The sequence below is a fragment of the Macaca mulatta genome, chromosome 7, assembly GCF_049350105.2.
Source record: "Macaca mulatta isolate MMU2019108-1 chromosome 7, T2T-MMU8v2.0, whole genome shotgun sequence".
Classification (NCBI taxonomy): Eukaryota; Metazoa; Chordata; class Mammalia; order Primates; family Cercopithecidae; genus Macaca; species Macaca mulatta.
In genome coordinates, this window is record NC_133412.1 from 27,408,691 (window position 1) to 27,422,898 (window position 14,208).

Sequence of the window (14,208 nt, forward strand, 5' to 3'; positions counted from 1 at the left end):
GACAACCAAGGAGCACACATAAAACCCAATACAATCAGGACTGCTAGAGACACCAAGTCAAGGGTATCAGGAGCCAGACCTTTAGATCACCCATCTCGGCATGTGACTCTGATTGCTGTCCTCTGCTTAATTCCTCTGAGAATAGTCTTTCATTATTCAAGCAAAAACATTCTTACAAAACTGTATATACTTCCTCACAACTACAGCCTTACCCCTGTGCACACATTCATGCAATAGGCATAGATTTATTGACACATATATAGCCCAAGTCTTGGATCATTTTTAAAGTATTAAAGTATTTTCAAGTTTAATGCCTAAGTAGCTTACTTTTGAAATAAACCTGCAAATTGTATACTTGATGTATTAGTCTATTCTCATGCTACCGTAACAAAATACCTGAGACTGGTAATTTATAAAGACAAGAGGTTTAATTGGCTCATGGTTCTGCAGGCTGTACAGGAAGCATAGAGGCTTCCGCTTCCGGGGAAGCCTCAAGAAACTTTCAACTATGGCAGAAGGCAAAGGGGAAGCAGGCACATCTTACATGGTTGAAGCAGGAGCAAAAGAGAGAGGGAGGAGGTGTTACACACTTTTAAACAACCAGATCTCAGGATAAGTCACTCCTACTATCATGAGAACAACACCGAGGGGATGGTGCTAACCCACTCATGAGAACTTCATCCTCATAATCCAGTCACCTTTACTACGCCCCACCTCCAACACTAGTGATTACAATTCGACATGAGATTTGGTGGGAACACAGATCCAAATCATATCACTTGATAATTGCTATGAGAGCAGATTTTAAGTGTTCCCATCACACAAAAAAATAATAAGTTATGTGAGACAAGGCATATGTTAATCAGCTCGATATAGCCATTTTGTAATTTATACATATTTCAAAACATCACGTTGTGTGCTATAAATATATATAATTTTTATTTGTCAAAAAAAAGAAACTACATAGAAAGTCAGGTCTAAAATGTGACAGTAATCTGGGCACTAGTTTCATAATAGTGGACGTGAATTTAAGACTACCTTGTTACATAAATCATTTGACCTTTCAACAACAAAATGTACAATATGATTGTTACCATCTTTTAGCAATATGATTCCCAGAACCAGACAATTTGGTCCAGTAAAGAAGATTGCAAAACAAGATAAAAACCACTTTGAAACTGTTGGGGTTCGTGGTTTTTCCGTTAACCTCTCAATTGTTACTAAACTTGCCCAATTTCATCCACACAGTTGATTTATGGATTATTTTCATGAACTATTTGCCAGCAAAGGAAACTGCATTTATAGTTCCTTCTTCACAAGTAACTTACTCTTCTTTCTATGTCATCTTTTCATTTTTCAGTCTTACATTTATTCCATTATAGCCAAGCTATAATAGAGCAAAATTCTATCATCAAAAATTGCTTATTTTAACTCTTACAATTCCAGTTACGTATTGCTTGTATACTTTTCAGTGTTGTAACACTGCAGTGAAGAAAGTAAAAGTAAAAACAAATAAGCCAAATTTGTATTTTTTTTACTTAAAATTTACTTCTCAAAGCAGATGGAATGGGAACTAGTTTATGAAATTATCTCAAGCCTGGAACAGGTAAATAACAAACAAATACCTCAGAGAACTTACCTAGATTATTTAATTACTTTAATGCACCATTTTAGAACATTTAGGAATAGAAATCCAGAGGCCAGAAAAAAAAAAAAAAGATTAAAACAGGCAAACTAAATTAGGGCAACAAGAAATCAGACGAAAGCTTAGCCAAAGAATAACACTATTTAAACAAATCAGATCTCAAAAAGATTTAAAAAATTTATGCTTTCATGCTCTTGAATCCAGAAAGAAAATGAATTTGAGACATATCCAAAAAATATCTTTTCTCCTACAAGTAAATTATTTATAAAGAAAAAATTAAAACCTTTGCCATGTCAAACTTAGAATAACATACACAGATATTAACAGCACACAAAACAGAAGCCATTTTCAATGTTTGCTAAAAAGCCACTGTTACTATGGTGAGGCCCCAATACAAAAAAGCAACAACTAACAACCAGAAACCCATAACAAATGCAAGTTACTGGTGCTTTCCATGACTAATTCCAACTTGTCACACTGCTTGTCATCACCTGTACTCTTTAGTTGGTGCATCCGGTCATCAGGCCTATAGATGAGGATCCACATCATGTGGGCAGTACAGCTATGCTGCTCAAGAAGAATAGACTCAAATGTCCCATCAATCTGGGGATGTGTTTCAACACTGTGACATCCCAAGAGTCCCCCAAAGAAAATATTCACAGAGTTTTATCTTTCCATGGATTTTAAATACATATCTGAAAAGCCAAAATATGTGAAAAGATTGATTTAAAAAATAGTTGACCAAATTTCAGTGAGCCTGAAAGCTTTTACACTGCTTCTCTTCTCTTTATCGCAAGCTATTAATTGAATTAGCTCTACCCAACTCCCTCTTTTTTTACAGTTTTTTTCCTGCCCTCTGACTTTCAAACCTCAACTTTTTTTTTTTCTTTGAAGATTTTATTCTTCATAATCAAGTTTTACATAAAGCCAATCCCAATACCAACTTAGGGTGATAATATAGGACAGTAACAGCAGCTGAATTTCGTGTTTTAAAGCAAACCTGCATTTTGATATTTTTTCCGATTATTTCATTCTTTTTTTTTCTTTTTTATTATACTTTAAGTTCTAGGGTACACGTGCACAACATGCAGGTTTGTTACATATGTATACATGTGCCATATTGGTGTGCTGCACCCATTAACTCATCGTTTACATTAGGTATATCTCCTAATGCTATCCCTCCCCCCTCTCCCCTCCCCACAATAGGACCCGGTGTGTGATGTTCCCCTTCCTGTATCCAAGTGTTCTCATTGTTCAATTCCCACCTAAGAGTGAGAACATGCGGTGTTTGGTTTTCTGTTCTTGCGATAGTTTGCTGAGAATGATAGTCAAACCTCAACTTTCTTAAAAAATTAAAACTGCTTTCTTGAGGTCCTCCAGTTACTTCCTTCTATTAAAGATGCTTTCCCTTAGTTCTCAACCTCATAGGCACCTACCATTAGACCTGTTCACCACTCCCTCTTTCCTGAGACGTTCCCTTCCTTAACACTTTCCTCCACTGTCCTCTCTTCGTTCACCTCAATCTTTGCTGTCCTCTGCTCCTTCTTAAGTTCTTTCCCTCCCACTCTCTAACAAACTGAGTTTCCACCCCATACCTCACATTTAGCAAGTTCCCTCACTGTTTAACAAGCCCCACTTCTCTCCTAACTTACAGTCAAATATCCTTCCAGCTGATATTCCTAAGTCTACAGCTCCTACCACACCCAACTTCTGTTCCATATTAACCTGGCCATTTCCATTTGGGGATTTGGCCTATTTTATATGGAGGACAAATAAAATCCCTTTTCACTTTGTGACTCCCCAGCCCCTGAGAGCCAATTACCTCATGTTTAAACTCTTCTTTTAAATAGTATGGTGTCACCTACCTAAGCCATAATTCCTCATGACACTCTCTCACCTCCCTTAGCCTGTAGTCTAAGGTCCCACTACAGGCTTTTGCTCCTGCCTCTCCTTGCTAACACTGGTGGTACAAATAAACAAACAAGGCAGGAATCATTTCCCATTCCCTCTGGCAAAACTTCCTCAAACATTTTCGCGTACTTTGAGGTCTCCTTTCCCTAGCTTTACAGCCCACATCACAAAATTAGAATTTTGCAGCACCTTTGCATTCTTAACTATTATTAGTTTCATTCTAGTGTGCTGGGCTTCTCTTCCTGAGTAGATTATATTTGCTCCTTGAAAGTAGAAAGCAGAATTTGTACCCCCTTTCTTTTTTTTTTTTTTTTTTTTTTTTTTTTTTTTTTTTTTTGAGACAGAGTCTCGCTCTGTCGCCAGAGTGCAATGGCACAATCTCCGCTCACTGCAAGCTCTGCCTCCCGGGTTCACACCATTCTCCTGCCTCAGCCTCCCGAGCAGCTGGAACCACAGGCGCCTGCCACCACGCCCAGCTAATTTTTTGTATTTTTAGTAGAGACGGGGTTTCACCGTGCTAGCCAGGATGGTCTCAATCTCCTGACCTCATGATCCGCCAGCCTCAGCCTCCCATAGTGCTGGGATTACAGGCGTGAGTCACCATGCCCGGCCTGTACCCCCTTTCTTAATAGCTCCAGTAGCACTCAACACACTGCTAGTCTAAGCAGGCAGGTCCTGTAGCATGCACTTTGGGACCCACCTAAACATACTCTGCCTACACTAGCTTCTTCATGTATTGTTATCCCTTTGAACTTTATATGCTTTTTGCACGTTGCCTCAAACATTCTTTGGAAAATAAATAAGCAAAAGTCAACAAACATACATGTTGTTAGGTATAGAGCAGGTATGCTGTGAATATTAAATTTTGAAAATTATTTTTATTTCTATTACATAAAAGGGGACAATGAATGGTCTATGCACCCTACACACAGGAACAGGAAATTTTCCTGTTAAGCCAGTCTTTTCTCAGAGAAACACAGATACATTATTATGACATGGGCCTAAAGAGGCCCAGTGACCATCTCGGCTCACACACTGAGAATGATGGTGAACCATGTTTTTCTACTCTGCTCTCAACCACTTAGATTCTGAGTTAAGAGGAGAGAGAAGTTTGCTGACTGTGGAAACATACAAAGTCCTGTATAAATGGGCGGGAGGGAAATACAAGGAGTTCATGCTGCAGGGAGCCTTAGTGGTGTGATTGTGGCACTGGCTGCTGGGAGTCGGAGGCACTCAACCATATGGCTGCACTGAACGAACACTTTGGAAAATCCAAATGGGCATTGTTTTACCAACCACAAAACATCATGAGAGCAGCAATAGATTTCATCCAATAACTAGGATATCAACAAGGCGTTTTCAGATTCTAGGAATAAATTATAGCATTAGAATCATAATTTTTAGGTGGGACTCTTTCTTTCTAAGCATGAAAACTACTGGTTAAATCTTCATCAATTTACATAAGCCTATGCACTTCCTAAACGGGATCAATAATTCCACTCAGGAAAAAAATCCTTTGAAAACTGCCCATCTACCTTTGTGCATTAAATATATTCAGATAAAATTTATTAAGTGTTTTGGCTTTACTGAAGTTTCTGAGTTTGAGGCAGGATAAGTTCCTCATCACTCAAATGAGTTCATTTCCCTTCTCAAATTCTGTTAAAGTTCAAGAGAATTGAAGGGGGACAGATCATGCCTGGGCCTATGTGACAGAGAGAGAACAAGAATCAATGGGAACCAGTGCTTTCCATCATTTTTTTTGAACTTTCAAACAAAATCAGAAAATAGCTATAATTAAGCTAACACTTTTTCTGACACCTTTTAACATTAATACATTTTAATACAACTTCAACTGTTTTCATCACTTCTACCATTCACTCTGAAATCCTTTTAACAGGAGTGAGTCTGTTTGACTCACTCACAATTTTTCTTTTAACCATTATTAACATTAACATATTTTAATATAGCTGTTTTCTACTTCTATTACTCATTCCTTTTATTAACCAAGAAAACATTGAACTCCCTTCTAATGAGAATTATAATTCTAGCACTTGGCTCACTCTCCCTCTTCAATCCCATTTTGTCTTACACATTTTGGCAGTCTAAATCCCTCTTGTAATTTGATGTTTTTACCTTCCAGTTGTCACAATACCATGTCTAATTTACATATTAATTTGACTTAGAATCATTAACCTTATCTTTTATGTCCTAAACCTTTTATTTCTCAAAAGTGCTTTTGATCATTTTTAAGCCTGTGCTATGTCCTAAAATGTGATTTGCAGCTTTAGAGTTTGTTGATAAATGAAGGTTCTCGAGGTATTGAGGTATCTTCTGCCAGCCCTCCAGGAAAAAAGTTTGGTTGGCCGGGTTTAATGTTTCTGGAAATCGCACAAATTATCAGAGCTATCTGCAAATTTTTCTCCTAAATTCTTACCTACAAAAGCCCGGGGTAATATTTAAGGTCATGCTTAGCCTCACATTGTAAAATTGTGTAAAATTCTTACCTACAAAAGCCCGGGGTAATATTTAAGGTCGTGCTTAGCCTCACATTGTAAAATTGTGTATCTCCTTTATCTACCTTTGTCTTTAGAATATAAGAACTTTACCAGTATTTATGTGAGGAAAGGCAAAGTAATTGGGGTTTGTTTTGTTTTGTTGTTGTTTGGTTGATTGGTTTTTTGTTTTGTTTGTATTTTGTTTGTTTTCCAAGATTGCTCAAAAGAGCCACATGACATCATGAAAAAAAATATAGGTTTTAGAATCTGGCCAATCTGCATTAGAATTCCAGTTTTGCTGGAAATCATCATTCTCAGCAAACTATCGCAAGGACAGAAAACCAAACACCGCATGTTCTCACTCATCGGTGGGAATTAAACAATGAGAACACTTGGACACAGAGCAGGGAACATCACACACCAGGGCCTGTCGTGGGGTGTGGGGAGCGGGGAGGGATAGCATTAGGAGATATACCTAATGTAAATGATGAGTTAATGGGTGCAGCACACCAATGTGGCACAAGTGTACATATGTAACAAACCTGCACGTTTTACACATGTACCCTAGAACTTAAAGTATAATTTTTTTAAAAATTCCAGCTTTGCTACCTTTTAGTTGCATGACTTAGACAAGTTACTAAATGGAGCCCCATCTTCATCTCAGTGGGTTTTGTGGAAGATTGAAATATGTTCAAAGTACCTGGTACACAGCTGGGTTCAAGCTGTACAAATGTGAGCTATTATCTGTGTGACCCTGAGCAAGTCACTTAAGTGAGATCTCAATGGCTTAATGTTTTCATATATTTAAAAAATATAATTAAAAAGTAAGAAATAAGAGTACTTCAAGGACTAGTTATAAGATTAAATAAGTTTAATATAGTACAGTGCTTAGAACCATGCCTTTCATATGGTGAGCCCTACCTGTTTTAAGCTATCATGATCACTATCTTTATTAATTATTATGAACATTCTCCCTGGGATATGTCTCCAAATTCATTTCCATTTGGAGTGATATTCTTTAAAGCTGGGCAAGACTGAGCAAAAGACACCAGAACGCTGCCTTTCTTAAAAGGATATTCCATTTAGCGGTTTTAAAGAAAAAAAAAAAAAGCTTAAAATGAGATAGGCATAGGTTCCAATCCCAGCTCTACTTAGACTAGCTCACAGGGTTGTCATATTTTATTCTACTTTATTCCTTACAATAACTGCATTAAATAGGTGCTTTGATTATCCCCAACATACAGCAGAATAGACTGAAGCTGAGAGAGGCTCCGCAGCCCTCTGACTGCACAGCCAGTCAGCCTTTTGGGTGTTCCCGAATCAAGGCAACACCACCTAGGTGTAGTGGGGGGTCCCATGCTCCTTCTAGAAGCATGGCAGGAACTCATTTCCTGTAAGCCACAATGGAAGTCCTTTATTCTGGGATATCTGTGCCCCTCTCTGCTCTGTAGCTTTTCTTTCTCCACTTTTGCTGTCACTCTTAGTTTTGCCACTCCATAGTGGATTTTGTTTTTATGTCGGTTTTTTGTTTTTTTTGTTTTGTTTTGTTTTGTTTTGACACGGAGTCTCACTCTGTCGCCAGGCTGGAGCACAGTGGCACAGTCTTGGCTCACTGCAACCTCCACCTTCAGGGTTCAAACAATTCTTCTGCCTCAACCTCCTGTGTAGCTGGGACTATAGGCACACACCACCACATCTGGCTAATTTTCATATTTTTAGTATAGACAGGGTTTCACCATATTGGCCAGGCTGGTCTTGAACTCCTGACCTTGTGATCCACCCACCTCGGCCTCCCGAAGTGCTGGGATTACAGGCGTGAGTCACCGCGCCCAGCCCATCTTGGTATGTTTTAACTCAGAGATAGAGCTACCTTGTTCAATCTGCTGTGGCCACGGGGTACTCTTCTACTGCCTCGTCATTATTAGGAAAACCCAACAGAAAACAGTCATAGCCACACATGTGCATGCTTTTGTTCAATATCATGAAAGCTCAAGAGAAAATCATGTCTATATCATTAGCATTTTATGACTTTTAAAAGAAAGAAAGATCTGAAGCAATGGCAAATTGTTAACATCTATTCAATATGGGTGGTAGGCAAATGGTATGTTGTTATTCCCCATGCTTCTCTGTGAGTCTGCAATATTCCATTAATTAAGCAAAAATAATTGCAAATTGAAAAGAGCATACCATTTTACAAGGCACAAACATAATAAGGCTTTCCTTATAGGGTTATGACTCACAGAAGGAAAATACTTGTTATATATTGGAAAACAAGTAAATGAAGCCAAGTACTTAAATGCATAATTATCCCAGAGCAGATTAGTTATTACTGGGTATTTTTCTCAAGGTCTTAAATATAAATGTATCTAGTTCTCTGATTTGGGACTTGATGGTCAAGACTTTCAGAGGTCATTCTCTACAGTTAAAGGACTGGCTGTAGAATGGATGGAAAGGCATGGGGCCAAGTCTGGTGTTCACCAGGAGGGCTGAATGACCATATGTCAGGAGGCCATACAGAGTGACATTTGTCACCTTGGGGAATTATAGCCCCTCCCTCTCCCAAGCTAAGAAGCATGTTTCTCAGCCTCCTGAGAAGGATTTCTTGTCTCAAGAGCAGACTTACTTTAACCAAGCTTACAAGATTGATGAATAAAATCAGAGTGTGTCAGTATACTGTTCTACAATGAGAAATCTGTCATGAAGATGGCATATTGAATTACTACAGGGAAACCTACATTGAAAATCAAATTATAAACACAAGTTTGCATGACCAGCACAGCATGAAAAAAGAGAAATATTAGCTGCTTCTCCTAAATATTAATACATATTAATGTTAATTAATCAATTAATAATTGATTAATTAATAATTAATCAACTTATAATAGCCCAACGCACCCATCTCCATATATGGGAAAGATCTGCCAATAGGAACAACACACAAAAAACTCCATTGACCAACATTCTCTCTCCTCTAGCTGGTGCCTAATGGACACTGCCAAAGTTTGCCCCTGGGACTCTCATATTTCTATGCTTTAATAGCCATCAAACCCCTCTTTGAATTGAGACTTTCTTTCATTAAATGTGCTAGTAAACGCAATCATATAGCAGGTCTTACAGGCCACATATCACCTACAGAAACAACTCTACCAGTTATCTATCTTTGAGCTTATAAAAGATTCCAGGTAGCAACTTAGATAGAGTCACAGAAGAATAACAACTTTATGAAGGCCCACGATGTAATTCATGAAGTTGTTCACTACTGTAGCCTAAGACAGTGCCAGTCACTTAGTAGACATTCAATAAATATTCCTTACGTCAATGAAAAATATCCTCACTTAAAATAAACTGTTCAGTACAAGCCTAAAGCCCGCACATGTAATCATTCTGTAAATACAATCACTCAGGACCTGGGAACTTTATCTGTTCTTTTTTTTTTTTTTTTTTTTTTTTGAGATGGAGTCTCCCTCTGTTGCCCAGGCTGGAGTGCAGTGATACAATCTCGGCTCGCTGCAACCTCCACCTCCTGGGTTCAAGTGATTCTCCAAGCTCAGCCTTCCGAGTAGCTGGGACTACAGGTGCCCACCACCATGCCCAGCTAACTTTTGTATTTTTAATAGAGACAGGGTTTCACCATATTGGCCAGGCTGGTCTTGAACTCCTGACCTTGTGATCTGTCCACCTGGGCCTCGCAAAGTGTTGGGATTACAGGTGTGAGCCACCACACCCAGTCCAGCCTCATATATATATATATTTGTATATATTTTATATATATATATATATATATGTGTGTGTATATATATATTTATTTAACTTCTGGGACATGTGTAGAATGTGCAGGTTTGTTACACAGGTATACACGTGCCACAGTGGTTTGCTGCACCCATCAGCCCATTATCTACATTAGGAATTTCCCCTAATGCTATCCCTCCCCTAGCTCCCTAGCCCCCGACAGGCTCTGCTACGTGATGTTCCCCTCCCTGTGTCCCTGTGTTCTCATTGTTCAACTCCCACTTAACAGTGAGAACATGCAGTGTTTGGTTTTCTGTTCCTGTTTTAGTTTGCTGAGAATGATGGTTTCCAGCTTCATCCATATCCCTGCAAAGGACATGAACTCATTCTTTTTTATGGCTGCATAGTATTCCATGGTGTATATGTGCCACATTTTCTTCAACCAGTCAAATGATGGGCATTTGGGTTGGTTCCAAGTCTTTGCTATTGTGAACAGTACTGCAATAAACACACATGTGCATGTGTCTTTATAGTAGAATGATTTAGAATCCTTTGGGTATATACCCAGTAATGGGATTGCTGGGTCAAAGAGTATTTTGGTTCTAGATCCTTGAGGAATTGCCACACTGTCTTCCAGAATGGTGGGAGTGGAACTTTGTCTTACATATATTTTTCCACATTCAGCCTGAGTTGCTTAGAGAAAATCCCTCAAATGCCATTCATCAACCACCAGCTAACGTCACTACATCCATCCCCAAGTGCTACAAAAAAGGTCCATTTTCATATTATTCCTATGTATTCTACTAACCAGATGGGTACCAAATTGAGCTAAACATCAATTCTTGAGAAAGAAGAGATTTTATCATCTTCCCGTGACAATAAGCATGCCAACTACTCTTAGTGGGAAATAACTAGTTTGTAAACATTACTAAGATCTGTATTTATGGAAACATATGGCACCTTGCTGTTAAAATGGTCAAATGAATAAAGTTTTTGGTGAAGTCATACAGTTCTAGAAGACATGCATCCCACTGTCTTTAGATAAGACCTATTCCAGTATGCATGTGTTATGTGTGTTTTACTCACCGCATACTGGAACTTTTCATTATATTCACGGTCATTGGCTTTCACTATCCGTTCCATTTCTAAAGAGAGAGAAATCAGGTATGAAATTAAATTGTAGGCCCACAGAAACAAATAACTCATTAAAACAACATCACTTAGGTTGCTTTGTTGTTAAGGTTGCAAGAATTCTTTTCTTTCAAATTTGAAGGGCATTGGCTTTTTCCAGTGTACATGTTGGAACATGTGTTGGAAAGTCACAAAATGGAAAGCTACAATGTTTCTCATTGTCCTCCTGATGCCAACCATAAAGCAAAACATTATGTGTCTCCAATTTCTATGTCCCTCCAGCACCGCAAAGACCCTTTCTCTTAACTTCAAGTGGTTCCTAAGAGAAGGAGCTGACAAAGTCAAATGCATCCTGACAAGGAATGTTTTGTGAGTTTTTTTGCTACAAAGTCACAAAATATAACATAGCCAAATAAAACCATACAGAAGTGGCCAGTGAGGTCACTGACTTTATGGTCATAGAACCAAAGGTGATATTTGTAAGCAGCCCAGGCATATTAAGAAGAATGACACATAATCAGGAAACTGAGACCTGCCCTTAGCTGGAAGTGACCAAAGAATAAAATCTCTTCTGAAAGCAAACACAAACACCAGTACAAATAACAATATAAAAAGGACAATAAATCCAAAGATTATAACAGTGCAGAATAAAAATTTGCAGAGGGCAAGAAAAGACAGTGCCCCAGAAACACTAGCAGAACAATTTTTGTAGTAAGGGTAGCAAATTCTTGCTCCATGTTTACTGAAGAGTTACTTCCAGAGTTGACCGAAGATGTAGGATGGAATGATGAAAGCTATGAGAAAAGAGTCAGCAAGGTAACCACCAGATGTCAATGCTGGACTCTCATGGCGAGTGACTTGACCCTCTCACCATTAAATTCCCTTAATCCCATAATTCTCCAACTGGGTAGGTGACAGGTGGTAAAAGGTGGAGGGACTGCAGTAAGAGTCTGAGTTTGGAGAAGGCACTTACAACCAGAGAGATAAAGGAGACTGCATGGTGGAAAGTAACTTGGAGACACATGTTGGGGATGGAGCAGGGAAGAGCAAAAGGAAAGTGAAAAGAAGATTTGGAAGCAGAAGGGAGACGAGGAAAATGAGGGAGATGAAGAGGGAGAGAAGGAAGGAAGGAATATATTTTAGCACCCACCATGAATTGTAAGAACAAATTTTTTCCAAAAGTCCAGGCGGAATCTCTCTGTAGCCCTGGTAGTTCAACTCCCAAGACTGAAGGTCACCTCTAAAGACTGCCCCTGACAAATGACACCCTGTCTTTGGTTATGACTGGGTTTCTACCATTTGTAGGGTGTTTTGTCTGTCCAGTAACCACCTGCATGGTTTCCTTCTTGCCTATCTAATAAAGCCAGTTCCCTGTGATAGTTCCTGTTTTCTAGTATGGCTCAACTAATTGCTGATAAGAATAATATTGGACTGACATCAATAGTTGATGATACCTGAATGGGCTTGCTCCTAACCTGTAACTTTGAAATCCAGAACCCACCAGAAAGCAACCTCTCAACCACTCACCCACCTGAAGAAAACATTTCAAACCCTGGCTAAAAAGCACCATCCTCTCTTTCTTGCTGATGCCCCAACAAAGACTTAAAACATCAAATCCCAAAGTGGTACTTTGAAGGGTGAGGGAACCTAAATGCTTAAAAAGCTAGATAATTTATTTATATAACACCACCATAACCCAGAAGTAGTAAAATTGCTGTCAGGAAAGCAAAAAATGTTACTGGGATGGTAGGAGCGAGAGCTCCTTCTGCATGGCAAAAGGTTAACCTGGACCACTGGTATGCTGCATGTAATTTATAGATTATAGCAGCAAAACAAAAATCAGATATACTAATTATATATTAATTAGGTTTAGCTTAGTTCATATACATTCAGATGATGATCCTTCTAAAATTTCACATTTATATGAAGCACATCCAACAGTAGAATTCTATAGTTCTCTACCTAATTTTACCTACTCCAAATACCAGAATCTTGACTCTGTGAGCCACATAGAAATTATCCTGGGCTGGGTGTGGTGGTTCACGCCTGTAATCCTAGCACTTTGGGAGGCTGAGGCAGGTGGATCACGAGGTCAAGGGATCAAGACCACCCTGGCCAACATGGTGAAACCCCATCTCTACTAAAAATACAAAAATTAGCTGGGTATGGTGGCACGTGCCTGTAGTCCCAGCTACTCGGGAGGCTGAGGCAGGAGAATCGCTTGAACCTGGGAGGCAGAGGTTGTAGTGAGCCGAGATTGTGTCACTGCACTCCAGCCTGGTGACAGAGCAAGACTCCGTCTCAAAACAAAAAAGAAAAAAAAGAAACCATCCTGCCCAGCATCTCCATGTAACCACACTCCACAGGGATAGGGACTAGCCCATTCCCAAAGCAGCCAAGCAGTTTCTATGGTAGGTCAGTTTGGATCTTCTTTCAGGTATCCAAATTGCTCTTGTCCCACAAAACCTGATTGCAGCCAAGAAGCCCACTTTTCCTTCTAAATCCTTCTTAGTAAGTCTGAATTGTTGCCTCTGTTACTTCTATTAATTATCATCTTTCTGAACTAAGTCTTCCTGGATTAATTCTGGCAGAAAATTTAGCATCCCTTCATTAAGTTCTGAAAAATACAGGCTTTGGTTCTAAATCCCTACGGTTTTCTGTCTTTAACCTGACTATGCTACACCTGAATTATCTTTGTAGGAATTTCCTTTCTTCTCTGTGCTACCATAGTGTATGAGGGGATATAAAGACCTTTTGGCAATAAGTCACATCCTGGAAAAACAGAAAGCTGAAAACAAATTCCCCATAACTATTCCCAGTGAGAATGGCTTAGAGGTTCAATGAACTAATGCCTGATACTTCATAGGCATCATGGGATCCTTCCATATGTAAGAGGAATGAAAGGAAACTAGTCACCAAGGGGTTGATGATCTACCAGTGTGAGCTCACACCTGCACAATTATCACTGAATGTGTCCACCTCCAAAAAGGAGTAAGGCAATATATAAGGCAATATATAGTAAACCAGCAAGTTTAAAGCGGACTAAAAGAGATAAAAGAGCTTCTGGTTTAAGATGGCCAGTTGAGTATGTCTTTTTCCTCCCTTCTTTCTCAGGTCCCACTGAAATTACAGAAAACATGTTTTTAAATTAAAAACACAACAGTGCTGGAAAACAAGAGTAGTGGCTAGCAGAGGTTCAAAAATTTTGAAGAAAGCCTAGAGAATAAAATAGAAAGCAGATGAGATCATTTTGACTGGGGAAAAAAAGACAGAAGTAACTCTAGCCAAAAGAATTAG

The 14,208-nt window shown here is 38.9% G+C and overlaps 1 protein-coding gene across 5 annotated transcripts in view; it reads right to left on the reverse strand.

Moving 5' to 3' along the window:
• ATP8B4 (ATPase phospholipid transporting 8B4 (putative)) overlaps positions 1–14,208 on the reverse strand; it is a 315,343-nt gene that overhangs the window by 209,729 nt on the left and 91,406 nt on the right. For all 5 annotated transcript variants that reach the window (XR_013395574.1, XM_077939397.1, XM_028850904.2 and 2 more), the window contains one exon: positions 10,867–10,925. Coding sequence is in view for 4 of the 5 variants with exons in the window: in XM_077939397.1 (XP_077795523.1) it covers positions 10,867–10,923 (57 nt within the window). In the remaining variant the exon portion in view is untranslated. The remainder of the gene's footprint in view (positions 1–10,866; positions 10,926–14,208) is intronic.